The sequence below is a fragment of the Sceloporus occidentalis genome, unplaced genomic scaffold, assembly GCF_023333645.1.
Source record: "Sceloporus occidentalis isolate IW3139 unplaced genomic scaffold, rSceOcc1.0.p SCAF_169, whole genome shotgun sequence".
Classification (NCBI taxonomy): Eukaryota; Metazoa; Chordata; class Lepidosauria; order Squamata; family Phrynosomatidae; genus Sceloporus; species Sceloporus occidentalis.
Genome location: NW_028317149.1, coordinates 1,190,191 through 1,215,279, shown reverse-complemented (window position 1 = coordinate 1,215,279; position 25,089 = coordinate 1,190,191). Strand labels below are relative to the sequence as shown.

General features: G+C 40.9%; 1 protein-coding gene across 1 annotated transcript in view; it reads left to right on the top strand.

Moving 5' to 3' along the window:
* The first annotated feature begins 349 nt into the window (after positions 1–349).
* The window catches only part of MATK (megakaryocyte-associated tyrosine kinase), a 30,525-nt gene continuing 5,785 nt past the window's right edge, over positions 350–25,089 (top strand). Inside the window, exons 1-6 of the mRNA XM_089501278.1 lie at positions 350–395; positions 2,779–2,849; positions 20,285–20,398; positions 20,806–20,921; positions 22,178–22,397; positions 23,129–23,222. Of these exons, the coding sequence (XP_089357404.1) occupies positions 350–395; positions 2,779–2,849; positions 20,285–20,398; positions 20,806–20,921; positions 22,178–22,397; positions 23,129–23,222 (661 nt within the window). The remainder of the gene's footprint in view (positions 396–2,778; positions 2,850–20,284; positions 20,399–20,805; positions 20,922–22,177; positions 22,398–23,128; positions 23,223–25,089) is intronic.

Here is a 25,089-nt window from a genome sequence, read left to right as displayed (position 1 = left end):
TTGTTACGCTAACGAGTCACATCACCACTGGGAGGGAAAATGGCTAATTGGGCCAAATTTGGACATTTCCATTTAGGGGTGTACTCACTTTTGTTGCCAAGGTGTTAGACATTAATGGTGTGTTAAATTTGAGGGGACAGCAAATTTACACAGTTCTACAGGCTGTACACTCACTACTTTACATTTCTTTTACGTTGTCAAATGAAAATATATAATAAAATATTTACAAAAATGTGAGGGGTGTACTCACTTTTGTGAGATACTGTACATACATATATACAAACACATTTACACATATATACATCCTGCCCGCCCTCACCGCTCCTGCAGCTTTCTTTCTGTAGTAGTTATGCCAGCGGACAAAGTGTATGTGGGCAAAGCTGGCACTGTCGGAAGTAAGTGACATGCTACATGGTGAAGTCGGGGGGGCCAAAGAGGTGGAGTAGAAAATGGATGTAGTTAGAGGAGTTATGTTTGTTAAGGGGAGGGGTTATCAATATTGCTACACCCATAAAAACCCTTGTATAGCAGATTCTGTATTTTTCGATAACTTGCAAAAATCTCTTTTATCCTAAAAGTTAAGATGCTTTAGAATAACTGGCCTTGGTCAGGCTCCATCTCCAGATTATGGTCCCAATCTATGCGCCCTTTCAATTGAGATGTGAGAGTCTCCCTCCAAAGAGATTTAAGTACATTGTTTCTTCCCCACTCAGGAATGACTGATTTAGAAGTGTACCATGCGGCTTCACCAGTAGGTGGCTGCATGCTACTAGCTATCACATTATCTGCCTATACCAAGCTGAGCAGACTGAAAATTAAAGCTGGCTGGGGGAGGTATTTGCACTAGCTGACAGACACTGCCTTGTAGTGCAAGAAAACAGGAAAGCAACATTTGCCATCTTGGCAACCTGTTTAATATTTATGTACATATATACATATATACATACACACACACACACTATATGGACAAACGTATTGGGACACCTGACCGTCACACCAACAGGGACTTTGATGACATCACATTCTAAATACATAGACATTAATATCAAGTTGGTCCCTCTTTGCATCTATAACAGCTTCCACTCTTCTGTAAAGGCTTTCCACAAGATATTGAAGTATTTCTGTGAGAAGTTTTGTCCATTCATCGAGCATTTGTGGTCAGGCACTGATGTTGGATGAGAAGGCCTGGCTCGCAATCTCTGTTCCAGTTCATCCCAAAGGTGTCCAATGGGGTTAAGTTCAGTGCTCTGTGCAGGTCAGTCAAGTTCTTCCACAACCAACTCATCCCATGATGTCTTTATGGACCTTGCTTTGAACACAGGGGCATAGTTATGCTGGAACAGAAAAGGCCCTTCCCCAAACCGTTCCCGCAAAAAATATATAAAATTAAACACATAGAGATGCCATCTCAAACTTTGGTAGTAGAATGGGTCATAGTGAAGAGCTCTGTGAGTTTATATGTGGTACTGTCATTGGACGCCACCTTTGTCACAAGTCCTTCTAGATATGTCCACTTTGAGTGCTATTATTGTGAAGTTTAAGCATATTACAATGTGCAATGAAAAGCTTTGACAGGAGTGGTGTAAAGAGTTTGGGCTAGGCCCCTTAGTTCCAGTGAAGGGCAATGTTACTGCTACAGCGTACAAAGACATTTTAGACAATTGCATGCTTGCAATTTTGTGGCACCTGTTGGGGTATGACTTATGCAAGGTCCATAAATACATGGTTTAACGAGTTTAGTGTAGAGGAACTCAAGTATTTTGCACAGAGACTTTTAATAGAAAGTCCGTCAGTCTCGGAAGAGTTCTTTGTCCTGCAACCTGTTCCCCCTCAGGCTGAGCCTATTTGGCTTCCGTGGCTGTTGGACTTTCTGATAATTTTCCAAAATCAGGGACAAACTCTAAGGGTGCACACGCAGGATAGTCAGAACACGTTCAGGGTAGTCCATATCAGAGCTGAGGTCAAGGAGTCAGAAACTGAATAGTCAAGGTCGAGCCGGGTAAACACAGGATTAGAAGTAAATTACATGCTAGGAGAGGATACAGTACAACAAGGATAGGTACGACCATCAGAGGGCAATGTTTTATGGGTCTCTGGGGTTTATATAGGAGAAAATGCACCAAAGTAAAAATTTGAATGGAGTGATGTCACTTCGTTTTAGACGCGCATCTGTGCCCATTTTGTCTGGCAGGGCTGCTTGCGGGGCTGCGGAAGTAGCAGAATGCCAGGTAGAAGCAGGAGAGGAGTCTGTCACCTGGGCTGGATTAATGTAGGGGCTGATGGAGCTGCCCCTTGAGCCCCTGGCAAACGCAGTTGCCACAACTGCGACCTGGGACCACCACTCTAGGTTTTAATTTCTTTTTAAAACAGATTTTAAAAAAGCCCCCCCCCAATCTGTCCACTAACTACAAAACAATTTGTAACTCGGTTACTGTCCGTAAAGTACATCATATGAACCGGATGTCATAAAATTATTTGCTGAAATAAATGTATTTTAAATACACATTTGGAGAAAATATATGGAGAAGAAATGTTCTTTGTTTTACTAGAATTTCTCCAGGAAAAATTTTTTTTTTGTTCCATTCTGCTAAATTACTACAATTACCCTTTAAAACAGGGTTTTACATTCTGCTGACAGGGAAGAGTCAGTCTGATCTCCTCTGCAGCAGCAGGGAGATGTCCTTGCAAAAAAACACTGGAGGTACTGGGACTTCCAAAAGATACCTTATACTTTCCCAGCAGTTAAAGATAATTTTCTGTGCTTTTTTTCACCAACAGGCCTGGACTGGCCTACAGGGAAATCGGGAGATTTCCTGATGTGTATGCGGGCTGATGACAACCTAATGCGGGTCTGTAGCTTACCACCATACCTGGGAACTCTCCGGGTTTGACCCTGATATTGCCGGGTGAGCACTGCTTTTTCGGTTCTCCGGGTCAAGACCCGAATCCTCCTGGTCGCGGGAGCGGGGTCTTGACACGCCCCGCTCCCCATCCATTTTTCCTTTAAATGGGGGTGTTTCACGCTGCCGTCAGCGCCAACTCCAGTGGGAACGCCCCTGACGTTAGCAGGACCGGCCACCGGTGTGCAGTCCTGGCCGCGTCCTGCAAGGGAAGGCTCTCGGCAGCCAGAGCTCAGAAGTTCCCAGGTATGGTTACCACTGTGCTTTTTGGGGTTTGCATACTCCCTTTTTGTTTTTGCATAAAATGAATGTTGATACCTATAGTTCTGTATTATTTTTATTATGTTATAGTCTGTTTGAAAAGAGACATTTCATGACACAGAGATTAATCATTAGTGTCTGTGGCCCACATTGTACCAAACATTTTTTCACTCAAGAACTATTCTGTAGGTCTGTGTCATAGCATCTGTTCCGCACCTGAAAGACAATCTGGACTTTTATTTCCACATTTAACCAGAAGGTTGACACCAGGGTGCCAGGCACCATATTATATTTGAATATAGTGTCAAAACTCAGACTTCTTTATAAAAAAAGCAATACATTTGTTGGTTATACTGAGTTATATATTGGAAACGTATTGGACTGATATATGAAACCATCTTTATGCAATTTTTTTTCCACCTGCACATGTTGAAATATTTTCTGCTGTTTTGATTTTGTCAATTAAGAAGAAGGGGGGTGGTCAAAAGAGTCCCAATGGACACAAAGCCTCAGTCACAGGGTATGTTAGGTATTCCAGGAACAGCTAAGAAGTCACCACCCAGGCTTGCCATTTCCAGATGCTGGAACCTGAGTGGAGCCCTTTGCCAGTTTTTTGTTTCAAAAACAAATCACAAACCCTAATGCTAAATGATTTTGGCCTTTTTTGTAGTATTATTTCTGTTCTCATAAATATTTTATTTTAGATATAAATTTAAAATATATATATAAAATATAATTATTTTTTTTAGATATATTGTTTTTATTCATATTACTTATGTATGCATTTATTTTAGTAAAAGCCTCTGTCTAGGACAGTGTAGGCTAGTCAGTAGCTCTAAATGTGATTTGTTCTCTCTTTAGAGAAAAGCAACATGTCCACCATTGTTACCACCTTGTAGAATGGACATGCACTTTGAGTAAAGTAGTAACTTCATGCATGGCTCTTACTTAATTCTTCTCTTATCTGACAACTTTTTTCTTCTTCTGACATACAGAACAGATGCGAATATGGGATTATTTAATACTTGTGTCTTAAGTATCTTTAGTATGTGCTATAGTATGTTATTGTATTTTCTGGGGGAGGTTTGCTAGGGTGGGGAATAGGCATTCCGATATTTAGAAGTGTCTGAATTCAGCCTCTGTGGTTTTTCATCACAGATTACTGATTGTTGTCCTAAAAATAGATATCAAATATTAGTATTTTGTTTTTTAGAGCACAGATTCTCAGACTAGCGAATTCCAAATATGTGATGTATTTTTTTACCAAATAGCATTTTTAGTCAAAAAAGCTCTGCGGACTGAAAATTACCTTATAAGGTTTTGAACATAACCTTTTTTTTAAAGAAAAAATTGCAAAGCAATACCACTTCAGCTTTGTAAACCACATAGCAGCCACCAACCTATTTTAAATCATTGTTGTTCTTTTAAGAAACTGATAATTAAGTAGTAACAATAGCTGTAGTCATATAATATTCACTCTTTGTTGATAACAAAGGCATTAAGGTAAATGATCAAGAAAATATTTATTTTCCACGGTACTTAACCCTTAAGTACATATACCTAATATATAGAAAACATTTATTTTTTCTTCCGTTATTAAGCATAGAACATAAAAAATCTTTCTTACCAGCTTTTCCTCTTTGCACATCTCAGCTTAGTTCAGTTCACACATATTCTATACTTAGAAGGTGTATACAGAATTTTTTACACTTGAAGGCAGCAGCATTTTCAGCACTTTCATTGTTCTACAGCTTCCCTTTCTCATTTAGTTGACACATCCAAATAAAATATTTGTTTCTAAGGACAATTTCTTATATGTAAACTAAAAGAGTGAATACATTTAATTAAAATTTGAAAAGATAATGCACAGTACTGTGCAAAATTTTTAGGCAGGAGTGCATTAAAAAATAGATATGTTTAAAATAGTTTATTTTTATCATTTCACAAAATGCAAAGTGAGTGAACATAAGAAAAATCTAATACAAATCAATATTTGGTGTGACCACCCTTTGCATTCTTCTAGGTACACTTGCACACAGGAACTTGGCAGGTAGGTTGCTCCAAGCATTTGGAAAACGAACACAGTTCTGCTATGGATTTAGGCAGCCTCGGTTGCTTCGCTTTCTCCTTGTAATCCCAGAATACTCAAAGATGTTGAGAGCAGCGCTTTGTGGGGATCATATTATCACTTCTCATTGTTCTTCTTTACACTGAAGATAATTCCTAATGACTGTAGAATGTCATGCTGCAGAATAATTTTTAGGGCCAACCAGATGCCACCTCTCGTTACCCCTTTATCTACCCCCCTTTCTATTTATCTCTCCCTTTATCTTTGATCCTCCCTTTTCTTATTATCTCTTTCATTTCTCTTTTTCTCAGCTCAGTCTGCTCTTAATCTCTCCTCCTTGTTGTCTTTCCATTTTCTTTTTGTCTCTCCCCTATTTCTTTCTCTCTCTCTCTCTCTTCTTTCTCTTTTATCTCTCCCCCTCTTGTTAATTTCCCTTCTCATTATCTCTCATCCTCTTTCTCTTTCATCTCTTCTTTCTGTCTCTCCCCTTTCTGTTTATCTCTTCCTCTTTTTTAATCTTTCTTTGTTCTCTCTATCTTCCCACCTTTTTCCTTATCTCTTTTCCCTTTTTTCCCCTACTTTTTTTTATCTATCCCCCTATTCTTTTGACCTGTCCCTTCTCATCTTTCTTCCTATTTTACTTTATCTCTCCTCTTTCTCCCTATATCACCCACTTGTTATGTCTCCCCTTCTCATTATCTCTCCTCTTTCTCATTATCCCTCTCTCTGCTCATCTCTCTCCTTTCTCCTCATTATCTCTCTCTCTGCCTCTTAATTTCAATCTCTCTTTATTCTCTTTATCTCTCCCTTTGTCCTACCTCTCCTCCACCTCATCATCTCTCTCCTTTCTGCATATACTTCATCTTATTCATTATTATAATTGGCATCTGTTGTAAACAATTTTGGACTGGCCCGAGTGAGTGGAACTCAAGACCCAGAAGTCTCCCAAGGTTGCTTTATGTTAATAGCCAATAAACCAACCCACACTCCCTATGCTTGAGGTCGACTAGAGGGAAATCTACAATGCTAAGTGGAGTCTCTGATGCTAAAGTATCCTTTTAGAGTCTCCATTCGAGGCTAATCTAAGTAGAGATTCTAGGCTTCAGCCACAGTAGCCCACCCTAGCGATGCAACAGCTGCCTGTACTTCACAACATTGAGACCATTTATTCTGACTGAATCCCCACCTCAATTTGCAGAGATGCAACCCCAAACTTGCAAGGAATCTCCACCATCTTTCACTGTTTCCTGCAATTACTCATCACTTTACAGCCCTCCAGCTTTTTGGCAAAATAACTGCTTTCTGTTACAGTGAAATATTTCAGATTTTGACTCATCGGTCTTGAATGCCTGCTGCCTTTTTTGCACCCCTGTTTTCCTGAATAGTTGAGTCATTTGGCCTTGTTTCCACATTGGAGGTATGGCTTCCATGAAGAACACTTGTGACCAAACTTCTCCAGGTACGGCTGGACATCTTCCAAGTGTGAAGGGAAGTAAGCATGATGTGTCTACCATCTGCTGCAGATCTAGTAGATATCTGCTTTGAAATTTCTGCATGCGAGAGATCGTGATGATGCAGTATAACTACCTTGTCTTGTTGCTGTGCTCAGTCTCCCCATGGCGTATGACTTTTGACATTAAAATGTCTTAAGCAACCTTAACTTGTCCGTGATATTGGCTGCTCCTCACCCAGCTTTGTTCCTCCTGCACAGCTGTTTCTGTTTTAGTTAATGATTCTCTTTCAACTTACATATTACATTGATGACCATTAGCACCTGTTTGGCTTATTATACACCAAACTATATGCCTACAAATTCCCTGACTTTGTGCAAGTATAGAAGAATTGATGCTATTTTAAAGGCAAAGGGTAATCACACCAAATAGATTTTTCTTCTGTTCACTCACGTGGCATTTGTTTAATGCTAAAAATGAACTATTAACATGTCTATTGTTAAAAGTATTACTTTACAGCAGTATGTCACAACTGCCTCAAACTTATAATTAGGCAGAGTTTCTTTATTGGTGTCTACCTTCCCCTTATTAGGAGTCCCCTGGGTGTACTACAATTTTATATAATTTTAGGACTGCAGTTTAGTCTTGTCATAGAGATGATTATCTAATATTATATTTTTTCCATGAATATAGCTTTTTTAGTAAGATATGCATTAAAAGCTAAATCTTATTACTGATTTCCTTTTGTTTTGTTTAGTTTATATCCAGTGTCAACGGTTTGACTACCCCTAGTAATACCTAGAATAAAGTGATCTTGTGGTTACCCAACAGCGGTTTAGATTCTATTTTTAAAAGTATTCTTACCTTAGAGCATTGTTTCAAATAAAAAACGATTCGGAAAAGTTTTTTGTCGCGTTAATTTTCCGACCTTTTAGTTCAGACAAAATTCGGGGCCTTTTTTATTATTTGGAATGACTATTGGGGGGCGTTCCCAAAGGGGGAGCTCCCTGATACCTTCTGGACCTTTCACCTACAACAGCACTCAAGGTTCATCACTGCAGGGCCACCACCACCAGAAGCACTGGACCAATGGGTACATATAGCTATCAGCATGCTATGGGCCTGAATTTCATCAAAATTTTAAAAAATGTTGATTCATTGATCTCTCAATGATTAAGGAATGTGATATGGCAGCAGCAGTAGTAGTAGTGGGGTACTGGGTATACACTAGCAGGGAAAGTGTTCTCGGGGTGATGAGAGGTTTTGGGTTGGCGCCAGACATAGCGTTTTCCATGATGGTCAAAAAAGCTCAATTTTAATCTCATCTGATCAGAGTGCCCACTTCCATATGTTTGGGGAGTCTCCCACAACCCTTTTCGCAAATGTGTTTGCTTATTTTTTCTTTACGCAATGGCTTTTTTCTGGCTGCTTAAGGGCAGATATGGCACAGGCAGGGTGTTTCAGGGGACAGATATGGCACAGACAAGCTAGGTGCAAAGATGGCACAGAGAAGCTGTTTGGTAGCAAATGTGGCACCGTGGGACATGCTGCTTGTGATGTTGGGGGGCACATGAGCTCGACCACACAAAAAAATATATGGGGCTGAAGTCTGAATATTTCAAGGGCTGCTTTTTATTCCCAGTTCGGCCCTCCTAGTAATACTCCTTGTTGTTGAGTAATCATAGGGCGAAAACATGGAACTCTTGTGTGTCCAGTGTTTTCATCTCATGGCAGTTACATGATGTTGTCCCCAATGGGGGTGTAAAACCGACTAGGGATTGCTAATAGTATTCTAAAAATACATGCGCACCCATGACATTCCCTTAGCAGGGCAAACCAAGAATAAAATGTTCCCTACACCAACTTACTCAGCATTGGAACCTATATTTATTTATCTTCAGTCTCCTCTATAATTAATTTAGTATAAGGTAAGTTTTAGCCAATAAAATGTTGCAGTTGCGTGAGTGGGTAGGTAAGGGGCTGTGGGTTCTGTCTACTGCCTTTTGACTTGGTTGCATACAATGTGGGTCAGGAGAAGCACTTGCCATACCCTCATTTTATGATTTATAATGAATAGTCTTTATTAATACCCAAACCTAGTAACATAATCGTAAGAAACTTTATATGGCTATCTTACCGCTATGTAGCATGTACATCCTGCTATGTCTAATTTATCATTAGTCATCTGTTTCAAAAAAGGGAAAAAATGCTTTCTTGTGGCTTCCTGTAATATCTCGTTCATCCTATGGTTCTAACTTCACAACACTTTTACTATAACAACAGTTGTTAAAAAGACATCAGCTCTGAATCCTTTTGAAACAATGCTTGGCTTTTGATCTACCCAGTGGTAAACAAAGACCTTCTAGAAACCAGCAGCAATCATATTTACCCAGAATCAAATCTGCAAGAATTTTCGGTGAGTACATATAAAGTGCAATTTTAATATATTTATTATAGAGACAATATTTATCTGGCAGACTGCTTGTTGCTTCTCTAAAAATGTTAATGGGAAAGTGTATTTTGTGACATCTTCGTTAGGCTGTAAATACTGTTAACCTTTGGATGTCATCTAGTATACTGCACTATTATTACATGATAACTGGAGCCTCAAAGAAAACACATTTATATGTAGTGTGCTAGGTGGACAGTGATCATCAACAATAACAATAAAACTGACAATATACAAGTTGGCAATATACATTAAGACATTGGCATAGGAGGAGAGGATCCTGCTCTTGCTAGCTTACACTATATTATTCTGTAAAGCTTCTATGATAATTCTAAGAGTTGCATAATGCTAAAAAGGCCATTGTATCTGTTGTGACTGTGTGGCAGTGCATGTTGCCATAAGACAGAGATCTTGTCTGCTTAGACCTATAACATTAAACCCATATCCTAATCCCACCCAACAGTACCCAATAACGACACTAGACACTAATCGTGGGGTAGAGCTTTTGCTGCTGCTTTTATTGACAGATTAACATAGCGTCACCCAGCAGAATTTCCCAATTTGACTCTCCAAGCCCATTGTTGGCAAAATGTTATATTGATATTGTATTAGGTGCTGGCCAGGGGACCCACACCACAGCTATGACAAAACAAAAACAGACACATCCCACTTCTCCCCTTAATTTAACCCTTCTGGATGCAACAGTGTTGCAGCCACTTACCAGTGGTGAGAGTCCTTATTGCTGCCTCTTGCATGGGCCATTAGTCAAACAGGGGGCCCGCTGTCTTGGAGACAGGGCTGGATCTGCATTACAAGTATACTTAAGGAGATAAACCACTTTAAAAGGAATGAACGTAGACAGCAGGAGAGAGCTGGTATATTTTGTACCGGGATCAAGTACAACCAAATGGCCCTCACCATCCAATCTGAGTTAATTTAGGCACACATGTTCACTTACTAACTGTCCTCTAACATGATCCTCCCTGCCAGACCCAACTAAGTGTGGAAAATGTCCTCCTAGGCAGCAGGTCCGGGGGGGGGGGGGCTAATGCCTCACTTAGTTCAGAGATCCTTTTTTGCACAGGGAACACAGGGGCCTGTTGCAGGCTACGTCGGACTTGTGGACTGGGCCCTCAAAACCTAGCATGGACATGCAGTCAGTTAAAAACTAAGGGGCATGGAGCATTGACCCATCCTGCTCTCCAATCACTCCACCATTGGGATCCATAGACATGATTTGTGCAGCACCTCTACACAAAATCCAAACAAAAGATATCTGTAGGGATGTAAAGTATGACTATATATATTACGGTATATAATATTGTGTCACGCACAGTAATTAAAGGAAATAACCCTTGGTAACATGAAATGAACCCAACTTGCTTTTAATGGTTGGATGGTAAATACGATTGTTATCTATACTACTACATTGCTAAATGTGACCTGCCGCTGTTTTGAAACATTTTAAGTAATCAGACAACATAAAAGGTATGTGACTCTGTATATACTTTGCATACAGGTATATTGCATATACTGTATTACATTTTTATATATACACATAGTTCCTATATTTTCTTGTGTACTGTAATCGGTTCCCTTTTCTATGTCCTAGTTTTTTCTTTTTTTTCTTTCTGTGTGTGCCTCATAAATCTCCCTATGCTTGCTCTCAATTGCACAGTACTTATCACAGCCTGATAAGTATTTTTAGTGCCCTTCCTTGTTCATAGTGCACTTGTATGAGGTTTTTTTTTCTACTGTTAAGAGGAAATGTTTCTTATAAATTTCACAGGCTTTCAATCTGCCTAAGCTAAACTGCCACAAAATCATACCATTTGACAAAGCTGTTGATCTCCGGACATCGACTCAATAACATCAACTGGTAAGTTCATCATATGCTATGAAACAAGTAAGGAATGAAAAGCTGCATTTAGTTTGGTAACAGTGTTGTATTTTTTTTCTTTAATGTTGAACTCGATGTGTGTGGATTCGTTTAATTTGATAGATATTATTAATATAGAGCAAAAAAATACTTAGGACATGCAAAGACTTTTAGGGAGTTCATCATTCGTATGGTGGGACCCGGGCAGGACTAGGTGTGCATAAACAGCCCTGGCTGCAAAATTAGGTCCTGCAGTGTGTGGATGCCTGCTGGATATCCACAGCTGCATGCTACATATCTATGCTCTCGCAGTGTGTGACCATACATATCAAGCTGGTGGCCGCACAAAGCCGCAGTATCTAAGTATTTGGTGTTATTGTCCACCAGGCGAATGTCTAGTATAGATGGCCAGTCTGGGCCTATGTGTGATGAACAGTGATGTATTTATGGTGCCCTTTGTATGATTTCGTCTCCACGGCCACAGTCCTATTTACTGCCCACTGGGATATGACACCTCAGAAGGACATACATAACCTGCTATGGAGGCTGTGCTGCTTATATCAACTTGGGACCTAGGGTCCCATAATAAAGGAATACAGCTCCCCTCCAGCCAGTGGCATATATATAGGGGTAGCAGGTTTTGAGGAGAGTGGCTGTCAGTAAACAAGAAAAATGTGTTATCAATAGCAGAGACCCCCAACAAGGATGATTAAACCCTTTTTAGTGAAAGGAGAAAGACGTAAACATGACAAAACTAGATTAACCCCTTAAGGACCAAAGCCTTTTTTACACTACAGGACCAGATAAGTTTTCCTATCAATTGGACCCTGGGCAAGCACTCCCGTAGTGCCTCTTCCCCATCATCACCCCCAGAGACACTTTGTCCCCTCCTTCACTGTACCATACCTCTATTTTCCTCGTTCATGTAGATCAACTGAACAAGACATACAAACCCTGTATTTGCAGGTATTAATAAATTGACATGAAACATAGCATTCCAGGTACAAAGCAACTAAAAAACACACAGACCAGGCGTGCGGGTATAGATTAACTGAAAAATCACAAGCAAACTGAGTATTGAAGGTATAGATCAAATAAATAATGATAATAATAATAATAATAATAATAATAATAAATCAAATAATAATAGATTGAAAATCCTAAATAGCTGGCATACATAACATGTTGCTCACCCCAAAGGCTAGCCCTGGCACCCAGATTACGTACATAGGACTTGTCCCAGCACAGAATTGCATCCACAGGATCTGCCCAGAACCCAGATTGGATGCATAAGACTTGCCATCTTTTCTCCCAAATAAAATGTCTGTGTCATCTTTGCCTCCAAACAGCATCATTGTCCCAATCAGCCTGCCTATGCCATATTTTCCCCAAACAGCCTCCCTGTATCATCTTTGCCCTAAACAGCCTCCTTGTGCCACATCCATGCTATCGCACACATACTCATTCATTCAATCATTTACAGATAATCATTCACAAATACTTATTAATTCACTAATACTAATTCATTCACACATATTCATTCACACATACAGATTTCTCTGTGGTGCTCACACACTTTTGCAGGGGTCCTCTGCTTACCTCTCCAATGTGCTAGCAACTTCCCCTTTACTGCTCAGGGGAAGCAGGAACGCAGCAGGGTCACATCATGTGATGTAATGTAACATGATCCTGCTGCATCTCTGCTTCTCTTGAGTGTTACAAGAAAGATGACTCGCAATGCAGAAGTAAGCACCAGGCCCGTACTAAAGTCAGATTCAGAATGCACACATGGGACTTGCCACAGCATCCAGATTGCATCCACAGGACTTGCCCAGCACTAAGATTGCATCCATGGGGCTTGCCCCAGCACCCAGATTGCATGTTTAGTGATGTGAAAAAGGGAAGAGATCAACATAAGGTGGAAAACATTAGTATAGAAAAGAGCATGAATTTGTGGTGTGTAGTGGTAGGCCTCTGAAATGCCATGACTAACGTGGAAGCAGTAGAGGTTTAAGTAGGTTTGTGAAGGGTACTGGTTACTGAGTGCTCATCCTGTAATTAGCTTTGTTAAGAATTGAAGCCTGGATAGTTGAAGGAAAACATATCTATGTAAACTCTTTTTTCTTTGAGTCTCCAAACAAACAAGTTTGCAACTCTAGTATCTTTCGTGAACCACTACAAACCTTCTGCTACCAACCATCTGAAGCCAGGCTCCTTGCAAGATTCATACTCATTTGGACTATTTTGGCAGATATGCAAGTTTATTCATTCATATTTTGTGTTTTCTGTATACATACCATATATGTGTTTTGGAGACACTGTTTCTTTTTTTGGTCAAATGTTATTTACCTTTCCAAAGGCACATTCCTTCCCTCCTGATCCTCTCCACCTCTGGCCTCTTACAGCCAGTGGCGACTCTAGAAACAATATATAGGGGGGGCACACAAGATACCACAGTCAAACTGGGGGGGCATTAATAATTTCCAAAAGTAATGTGCTATGGAATTATACTTTTGTTATTGGGCTAAAATAATACTTGATCATTCAACATGGGAAGCCTGAAGCCACAATTGAGTGCGACTAATCCTTGAAATAAATATTATAACACAATAAATAACTTTTCCACTAAATGATTTTAGTTTTGTCCCCTGAAGTCACTACAACTTCAGGAGGGCATTTTATCTCTGGATAAATATAAATTAAATAATTCCTACTGTAAGTTAAGTGCCAGGAAACAGATGACCAAACACACACCAACACAGGCTCTGTCACACCGACACCCAGACACACACACCAGGACAGGCTCTGCCACACCGACAACCAAACACACACACCAGGACAGGCTCTGCCACACTGACAACTAAACACACACACCAGGACAGGCTCTGCCACACAGACACACACACCAGGACAGGCTCTGTCACACCGACACCCAGACACACACACCAGGACAGGCTCTGCCACACTGACAACTGAACACACACACCAGGACAGGCTCTGTCACACCGACACCCAGACACACACACCAGGACAGGCTCTGTGACAGACACACACACCAGGACAGGCTCTGCCACACCGACAACCAAACACACACACACACACCAGGACAGGCTCTGCCACACAGACACACACACAACAGGACAGGCTCTGTCACACCGACACCCAGACACACACACCAGGACAGGCTCTGCCACACTGACAACTGAACACACACACCAGGACAGGCTCTGTGACACAGACACACACACCAGGACAGGCTCTGTCACACCGACACCCAGACACACACACCAGGACAGGCTCTGTGACAGACACACACACCAGGACAGGCTCTGCCACACCGACAACCAAACACACACACACACACACCAGGACAGGCTCTGCCACACAGACACACACACAACAGGACAGGCTCTGTCACACCGATACCCAGACACACACACCAGGACAGGCTCTGCCACACTGACAACTGAACACACACACCAGGACAGGCTCTGTGACACAGACACACACCAGGACAGGCTCTGTCACACCGACACCCAGACACACACACCAGGACAGGCTCTGTCACACCGACACCCAGACACATCAGGACAGGCTCTGCCACACCAACAACAATTAAACACACACACACACACCAGGACAGGCTCTGCCACACAGACACCCACACACATCAGGTCAGGCTCTGCCACACCCACATCCAAACACACACACACACCAGGACAGGCTCTGACACACTGACAACCGAAAACACACACCAGGACAGGCTCTGCCACACCAACACCCAAACACACACCAGGACAGGCTCTGCCACACCAACACCTATACACACACACCGAGGACAGGCTCTACTACACTGATAACCAAAAACACACAAACAGCAAGACACAATCTACGTCACAGACGTCTACATCAGGATGGATTTTTCACACTGCATTGTCGTTTATACCCCCCTTAGTGTTTTTGCCCCTTGTGTATTGATGCCCCTGCTGCCCATATATATTAACATTAGCCCCAGTTGCCGATAGCAGGTATAGATCAACACATTAACACACAAACCAAGCTTTGCATGTATAGATCAACTGAAATTCACTTGTGATCTCAAATAAACAGAATCAGACATACAAATCCTGTATTTGCAGGTATACAATAATAATATATGAAACGTAGCATTGCAGGTACAGATCAAATAAATACATGGAAACAGCATTGCAGGTATTAATCAACTGAATAAGACATATTAACCCTGTATTTGCAGGTATACATAAATAATGTATGGAAACATAGCATAGCAGATATGGATCTACAGAATAACACACAACCCCAGCTTTGCAGCTATAGATCAATTGGAATTCACAAAAAAACACGTAATTAAAACCCCCTAAATTACACGCATAGATCAGAGGTTGCATACCCCAAAGCCAGCCCTGGCGTCCACACTGCAATCACACTCCTATCATACCCAGGCAACCAGTAAATGCTGGTACCTAGGCATGATGGGACTGTGCTTGCTGTGGTTTCTGTTAGCAATCACACTCCTATCATGCCAAGTCAGCCAGTACATGCTGGTACAGGGTGGCTGTAAGTGATGTGTAGACCCCATACTGCTGGCAGCATCAATACACAAGGGGGGCAGCTAGCTAGGTTTCAGCATGTACTGGCTGACTTGGCATGATAGGAGTGTGATTGCTAACAGCAATCACAGTCCCATCATGCCTAGGTTCCAGCATTTACTGGTCGGATGTGTAAGTGCTGGAACCTAGGCATGATGGGACTTTGATTGCTGTTAGCAATCACACTCCTATCATGCCAAGTCAGCCAGTACATGCTCGAGGTGCGGCCCGCATGTTGGACGCCCCTGCCTTATTACTTTCTAACCCCCTCTCCCTCCCTTATCACTTTCTAACCCCCTCTCCCTCCCTTATCACTTTCTAACCCCTCTCCCTACTCACTATCTACCCTCCTCCTTTGTAGTTCTCTCACCTTTAGGTCCAGCGGCGGGAGCACGAGGCTTCTGTCTTCGTTCTCTGCTGCGGTGGCCGCTGCTTCACTGCTGAGCGCCGAAATATGACGTCATATTTCGGCGCTCAGGATGAAATGCCGGCACCGCGACGGAGGTAGAGGCCTCGTGGAGGAGAATGGGGGGCGCCGAGCGGTTGCTAGGCGCCCCCCTCTCTCCTCCACATTAAAAAAAACAAAAAAAAAATGGGATTTAAAGTCGCATTGCGACTTTTTTCCAAATTCGGCAGGGGGGCAACAGGGGGGGCAAGGATTAACCTAGGGGGGGCAATTGCCCCCCTGTAGCGACGCCACTGCTTACAGCCATAAGTTACAGGAGTGAGTAAGTAGAACAAAACGCAAGAAGAACTTTGTACATAAAAATACTAAATAAATGAAAGAACACAAGTGTACAAAGCATTTTCAAAGGTGTTATATTTGTATGCCTTATTTTAACCTTGTCTATATACAGGAATAAGTATCTTCTTTTTGATGTTAGATTTTGGTTACACTCTGTTGTGAAGAATTGCCAATGAAGAGAGAAGATCTGCAGTTTCACCATGTCTGTAAGTCCACAGCATTACACCAGATACATGATCACATTTCAAGGTCTTATGGTAGGGCCGGTTTAGAAAGTAGACATCCCAAGTCAAACGTGTGGATGCTGATTCCATTAAGCCCCTCCACATTTGCTTTCTGCAGCATCCCTAAATATGTGCTAGGTCTGCCTAGTGGGAAATGTATCCATGCCACCACATCAATTTTTTTGTAACATGTGAAGGACATTTTCTATGCAATAGTGGGTGTGTTCAGCCATTTGTTTAACATAAAAACAATACACCAGGGGAGCACAAGGACTGTAAGCCAGCCATAATTGTGGGATATCCTAAGTTAAGCATAGATACCTCATTAAAAATATACCAAATTTGCTTTCAGGCTATTTGTGCCCCACAAGGCCTGGAGTTTTTTGCACCCTTCGTAGCAATGGCAGTTTAACATTTCTGCTGTGCTCGTGTTTAGCTATAATTTTCTTGTTTCTCATTTATGTACCCACACAAATTTTATATTTCTTAGGACAATAAGGGCTTTCTTTAGATGTTATTGTTGTGATTGTATCATATAATTTACTATAACAAAAAGTATAAAATATGGTGACAAATTGAGGAAACGTCTTATAACATAGTTATAACATAGTAATAACATAGTTCATAAGGTTGAAAAAAGACCAAAGTCCATCAAGTTCAACCTATATACATATTGTGTCCCTACTGTGTTGATCCAGAGGAAGGCAAAAAACCCTTATGAAGCAGATGCCAATTGCCCCATAACAGGGGGAAAATTCCTTCCCGACTCCAAATATGGCAATCAGAATAAATCCCTGGATCAACGTTCTGTCCCTATTAATCTAATATCCATAACTTGTAATATTATTGCTTTCAAGAAACACGTCCAGGCTCCTTTTGAACTCTTTTATTGAGTTTACCATTACCACTTCCTCTGGCAGAGAGTTCCATAATCTCACCGCTCTTACTGTAAAGAACCCCCGTCTGTGCTGGTGTAGAAACCTTCTTTCCTCCAGCCGTAGAGGATGTCCCCTTGTTATAGATACAGTCCTGGGTATAAATAGGTCCTGGGAGTGATCTCTGTACTGCCCCCTTATATATTTATACATAGTTATTAAGTCCCCCCTAAGCCGTCTTTTTTCCAAACTAAATAACCCTAATTCTGATAATCTTTCTGGGTACTGTAGTCCTCCCATTCCCCTTATTACTCTTGAAATGTCTTTTACTCATCTATAAAAGCTAATGAAAAGAAACACTAAATAGATTCTACTATTTGTCCTGAGTTTAGAAATACCCAATGTTATAATGCAGGGGTGTCCCAAGTTTTTTCTGCAGTGGGCCACTTCATCAGAATTGTATACGTGCGAGGGCCGCACTCATTTTTCACTGTGAGAAAATATGGCCTTTAATAAGATATGCAGATTACAATAAGTAACAAGTAAATGACACAAAACCTTTACTTTTCCTCTCACTGATTTCTGGGCCTAGAAAGTTTTGTGACTACAAATTCAGATTTGTGAATAAGTAAAAATGAAATAGTTCTATTTATTCTAGGGATTCTGGACCAAAACCGAAAACTCAGGGTTCACTTAGCCGAAACGGAAAATGACCCCCCACCTTTAAAAATAATAAAAAATCCCACACTTTTAATAAAAGTACAAAAAAATGTATAACAATGTTAATATACATATATATTGTGAGACTGTGAACCCCAGGGAGTTGATTAGCATGGCATCTGGGTACAGCTGCTATGCAGATCATACATATGGGTCCCTGGGGTGGAGCAATTGGAGAGCAAGGTGGGCCAATGCTCCGTTCCCCCATTCTGTGGAAATTCCTTGCCGGCTTTTCCAGGAGGCTAGAAGTCTGCAGGATCCGGTCCGGGATTCCTATTGGGCTGGCCTCCGGTACAGGTGCTGGGCATTAAAAACCCCTGGAGTCTGATACTCAGAGAGACTGTTGGGGGAAGAGGGAGTTTCCCTGTGCTCCCAGGGCAAGGAGAGGCCCTGAACAAGAAGACCACCCCTGAGCCAAGTGAGGCAATACCTGCCTGGACCCTTTGTTGTGTGTTGTCTGGGGGAGGTTTTCCAGAGCCTGGCGTAGCTGGGTCTGGCTGGGAGGTTGAGTTAGTGGGTGTTTAGGCTTTATTTAACATGGAGAAAGTTAAAAAAAAACCCCGATGTTTTAATTTAAGCCCTGTGCGGCCGCAGACCCCTAAGGCCGGCCCTGGTGGGGGCTTCCCGGCCCCTTAGAGTGGCGGACCTGGTCGCAGTTGCGGCGGGCTTAAAGGGCCCTGCGTTAATGCGGCCGTAGAGGCCGCATAGGCCCAGTCAATCCGGTCCTGACTGGGCCTATTTTAAGGTAGGGGCCTGGAGCTGCAGCTCCATCAGCCCCTAAGTCAATCCAGCCCTGCCGCGGGTCCGGTTGCAGTTGCTGCTTGCTCCGGCAACAAGGTAAGTAGGGTGAGGGAGGGGGTGCAGTGAGAAGGGGCAGAGGGGGGTTAGATAGTGAGAAATGGGGAGAGGGGATAGATAGTGAGAGGGGGTACATATTGAAAAGGGGGAACATAGTGAGAAGGGGCAGATAAGATGAGGAGAGGGGGTAGTGTGAATGCGTATGAGAATGAATGAATAAATGTGTGGATGAATTGTGTGAATGTGTATGACAATTAATGAATTCATGTGTGGATGAATTGCTTGAATGATTTGTGAGACTGCATTAATGAATATGTGTTAATGATTTGTGTGAATGAGTAAATACAAAGATGGTACATGAAGGGTGGGCTTTAACAAAAAATAAATAAATAATTAAAAATGGGCTGCTCAGGCCTAAATGCCCGGGCCTATTTTTTGTCCCAGTCCGGGCCTGAATACAGTGTTAGACTGAGACTCAGTGTCAGCCTGGCTATAATGCTGTCAGCCTATTTGTTTGTTTTTTTATGCTAGTTGGGATTTAATTCCCACTGATTGTACCCCCACTATTTCAAATAGGGGGCCAGTGGCCTTATTTTATTTGTTTATGTGCATGTATAGACAGATAATATTGATGCAATGTATAGCAAGGGTTCACCATACGAACCCTAAGCCACAGGAGCTGACATTTCGTTAAGGAGATTATAATTGTTAGTGCCTGTGAGATGAGCTAAAGATTACAGAGTATTTAAAGTGTTGTAGCAGATATAGGGTTAAATTTAACCCTTTACTTTTAATTAATTTCTTAACTACAAGGATGTATGCATGCACTTTAGACATATTGACCTTATTAATCTTTAATTTTTTTTTAACAGTATTTTCCTTATCTAATTATGAATGTTTATGTGGATGTACAAGAGAAAAACTGCTAAAATCTCATTTTTTTTATCAATTAAGTAAAATCAGTTTAGAGCAGTAGTATGGGAGTGAGGTATACCCCGACGAAGCTGAGCCACGTCTCAGCGAAAAAGTGTCAGGTTCTTTTTTTTGCTTTTACCGGTATTTACTTCTTTATTGCTAATAAACTGAGATTTTAGCGGTGATTTAAAAAAAAATAAAATACTATTTGGGATATAATTCCCACTGATTATAGCCCCACTATTTCAGATAGGGGGTCAGCGGCTTTTTTTGTTTATGTGGATATAAAAATAAACTTTCAAAAGGTGCAAACATGGCATCCCACATAACAGATAATATTGATCAGTGTAAAGGATTGTACTCTAAGAAGGCAAATGTCTTTTTGACAGAAAAACCTGCTGCCTGGGATGCAATGTATAGCAAGGTTTGACCATACCAAACCTAAGCCACAGGAGCTGACATTTCGTAAAGGAGACTTGATCACAATTGTTAGTGCCTGTGAGGTGAGCTAAAGATTACAAAGTATTTAAAATGCTAATATATTGTTGTATAGACGAGACTAAATATATCAATTGATGAATTAGATGGAAATTATTTATACTAGATGCTAAGAAAGAAATTACACACACAGATAAACTTTAATTGGGATCCTGTTTCAAGAAATCGTTTTAGAATACTTACAAATGATAAAGAGAAATCAAGAGATACTGTGGTTGTTCTGTTTCAAATCAAATTACTTTATTACTAATTAATATAAATAAAAGGAATATTTTGTCCCAGCATAAAATATTGTGTGCAGTCCTTCTTTTCTGTATTTTTCCTTTTATGTGATCTGGGTTTGGTGTGGTTTACAAAAACAATGTTTTTCTTATGTATAAATTTTATATATTTTTACCTTCTTCTATCTAAGAATAAAGGCTGGTACCAGGCCCATCACCATGCCAGTGGCGATGTGGGTATAATTTCTGGTAGTGCACTGCGTGAGCGGCCCCCGATTAAGGCGAAACCCCAACTCAGCTTAATGCCGTAAGTCTTTTACCTAAAACCTTGACAGATGTCCCTTCTTGAAGTAGCACTACATTAAAGCACAATAGCTTTGCACCTCATCTTCCCTCTATCCCTTTCGAATTGATAACGGGATCGGCCAATAGACACATATTTATGAAGTTCAACCAAAGGAACTTTTAGCCCATGGGCAAGCCTAGCAGTATGATGGTCATTTATTATGGATGCCAAAAAAATATTTGGCAGACTTGAATTGGGCTAGACTGGAGTAAAACCCGAATTGAATACTTGACTCATAATCAGTTGACTCGATATCATTCCATGTGCTTCAATTAAACAAATTAGGCAAAAATTGTGATACGTTTTATGTCAGTTAATGACTCTGCCCTAATATATTGCTATTTTTGACCAATTTCTAATTGCAGTCCATAGTAGGATAGCTATTCAATTAGGTGTGATAGATTAGCTTCATCAATTGGATCCAGGCACTCTTCATTACTGCCAACACACATTCAATAATGTAAACCAGTCCTTCCCTATACTTGTGTTCTTAGGAAAGATGTAGACATATTTTGTTTAAGTGGTCAAATTATCTTATGATACACGCTTCACAGATAAACTACACAGTCATAAAAAATGTCAGGCGCTGAAGTCTCATGTGTGAAAACAAAGCCCATGCGGGAAGGTAAAACACATTGATATTAACCCCTTCATGACCAGGTCTTATTTCTTGCCCTGTGACAGCATAGAGAATATTAATGCGAACAGGGTGTCATATCATCAAGGAATGTAGAGGAATCTGCAGTAACCTGTCTTCGTATTATATTACATTAAGTATATTTTATGGTGACAATGACAATAGCTGGGCACAAGAAGCCTCCTTTAATGTAAGTGTTCCACAACCCCAAGCACCTTAATCTGGCCCTGTATACTGATCATGGGAAATGAAGAAAAAACCTCACAATATGCCCTACATATGCCTTTCCTTGATGTTACAGTTCAAGATTACAAGATTGTTTTTAGTGCTACTTTATTATTATTATTATTCTCAAGTGTCACAGTTCCCCTTTAATACTAATTTACTAAGCGATGCCATGTGCAATGAGCTCCCAACTTTATAATAGTGATGTAGCTAAACAGATAACAAACCATGACCCTGCCCATTCTCATATTATGCTAACATTACATTGGCCTGCTTTACCTATTTCCATACAAACATAGCCTGTCTGTAGTGTTTTTTATATATCTCACACTACCCTTTTCCCCTTCTACCTCAGCTGGTTTCATGGGGCTATTACTGGACCTCAAGCTGTTCAGGAGCTACAGCCCCCAAAGGATGGACTATTCCTGGTGCGCGAGTCCATCCGGTATCCTGGGGACTATGTCCTATGTGTGTGCTACGGTGGCGAGGTTATTCATTATCGGATAGAGTACCAGGATGGGACACTGAGTGTTGATTGCAGCAAGAAATTCAGCAACCTCATTGACATGATTGAGGTGATGTGTGTGACATTTTATGGATGATAGAGTATTTTGGGAATCATACGAAAATAACGAAATGCAAATTTAAACTGTACATTTTTGTATGTCCTGAACAATCATTTTTTGCCCTAGACAACGATAATTAATGTTCAATCACGTTTTTTTTTACATGTTATTTATTTACGGAATGTAATAATAAAGAAATGCACATAGAATGCCACCTGAATTCATCTTGGTGTAAATTTCCTAACACTAAGCTAACACGGTTGTATATATATCACAATTAGATTTTTTTTTTATAAACTATACATCAGCCAGTATGCCACAGTGGGCAGCTTTCACCAATGGTTTTTTGGGGAGAAACACGGACCATTAATTCGCCCCAAATACACCTAAGCATTTGCGACGATGGAGCATTCAAACCAGATCATGTGATGAAAATATTATCTAAGGAGTATGTATTAGGCAGCTGAGATCTGTAAAATGTCTCTGCAATTGGTATACAACATATTGGAATTGGGTATTTTGAAAGATTTGCAATTTGGAAGGACTCAAGCTAGGACAAGAGGTAAGCAGGACCGCACAACCCCTCTAGACAAGTCTAGCAGTGTTGAGTAAGATAAGTTTGGGTCTAGCTTAGTTTGTCCAACATTTTCTCTGAATGATTACCTGTGCTTTGTGCTCATATTTAAAAGAACTCTTTAGTTTTAAGGTGTCGCTCACTCTTTCTGTGTTTTGCTTTTCAGTATTACTCCACTTGTCAAGGAGTGCTATGCAGTAAGCTACTGAACCCAAAGCACAAACAAGGAATAAAATCAGCAGAGGAAGTGCTTTCAAAGGGTGAGTCATTTCGTAGGACATGGCTTGACTTCAACATACGGTATACAAGGCAGTGGTTACAGTACTGGCAAATATATATATATATATATGCAGAGCCAACCTTAGGTGTTCTGGCGCCCTGTGCGGACTACTCCTCTGGCGTCCCCCCATCCCAATAAAAGAAAGGAAAAAAAATCTTGTCACAAAACTCCCCTTTCTCACTATCTCCATGTAAAAAAACAAAACAAAACAAAACAAAAAAATGATGTTTTAATTTAAGTCCCGGGCAGGCGCCCCTGTTGCCATGGCGCCCTGTGCGGCCGCACAGGTCACACACCCCTAAGGCTATATATGTCCTTGCTCTTGCCTGAGCACATGCTAGACACAGCAAAAGCTATCTCCAAGTGAGTGGTTTTCACCACTTGCCAATAATTGGACTCTTTAGCGAAAAACACTCCTCTATCAGCTTTCATAGATAGAGATAAAGCTGATCCCCTTTTTACACTGCCTGCTTATTGATCAGCAACATTAGTCCACACTCCTGGAGCTCCTGTCTAGGATATGGGCTCTAGCATTAGCATTGTAGGAGCCGTGGTTCCCCTCTGCTCTCCAGATGCTGTGCCCCAGGGACCCCTACCATGGTTTGCAAATTACTAAAAATGTATTGTGTTTGCAAACCCAACTTTCCCTGGGACATTCTTTTAACTGGCAAAAAGGAGACTACTATTTACCAAACCAGGCTTAATATACCTTCCATCAATAATTACACAACACCTTCTTTTGCTAAATATACAGTTCCAATCAAAATTATTCAACCCCCATTGCAAATCGGGGTTTATTATCAAAATGTACAGATTTTCAGTTGTTTGCAAAGAACAAATCAAACAAAAAGCAATTTTGAAATAGCTCCACACAACGAATGCTTCAAGTGGTTTCCCCATAATCAACAAAAAATGCAACTTAAGATGACTTCTCCAGTCTCAAACTTATTCAACCTCTTCATGGCAAGCATCTTTAGTGCTTAGTAGTGCATCCTTTTGCTTTTATGACCTGCTGCAAATAAGATTCATAGCCAGACACCAGCTTCTGGCAGCGTTCCTGAGGAATCTTAGTTCATTCCTCATGTGCCGTGGCCTCCAGTTCAGTAATATTCTTGGGTTTGCATGCTGCAACAGCCTTCATCAAACCCCACCGGAGATTTTGTATGGGGTTCAAGTCAAGTGACTGTGATGGCCACTGTAGAATCTTCCAGGACTTCTTCTGCAACCAAGCTATGGTGGAATTTGAGGTATTCTTGGGATCATTGTCCTGTTGACAGAGCCAATGACGCCCAAGCTTCAGGTTTCTCACAGACGGCATGACGTTTTCTTCTATGATTTCCTGATACAATGAATCCATCTTGCCTTCTGGGGTTAAAAGCTGTTAAAAATAAATAATGTAAAATTTTAAAAAAATGTTACCACTCAGATCAGATCAGTTGTGAGTGGCAATAATCAATAACCAGTGACCTAAAATGTCCCCTAGCAGTGATCTGATCTTAGTGGTAATAAAAAAAAGTTAAAATAATAAAATATAAACAAGTCTGTAGGGACCGAAAACGCAAGCTCTAGCCCCTACGATTCTGGCATTGACGGGGTTAATGCAGCACAATGGGTGTCAAGGAGCGATCATGCAACACAAAGTTGTATTTGAGTATTATATGCACCTCCTTTTTTTAGGACTCTTGAAAAAGGGGTAGATTATATTATACCTGAGCTTTTACGGTACATACACACAATATGCATTTCCTAAACTATATGCTTGTATTGGTAGCAGTCAAAAACCTTGCTTGGGAGTTATTTACTAGCCTATGATGTCTACGTCTTACTGCACTTAAATATTTCTAACG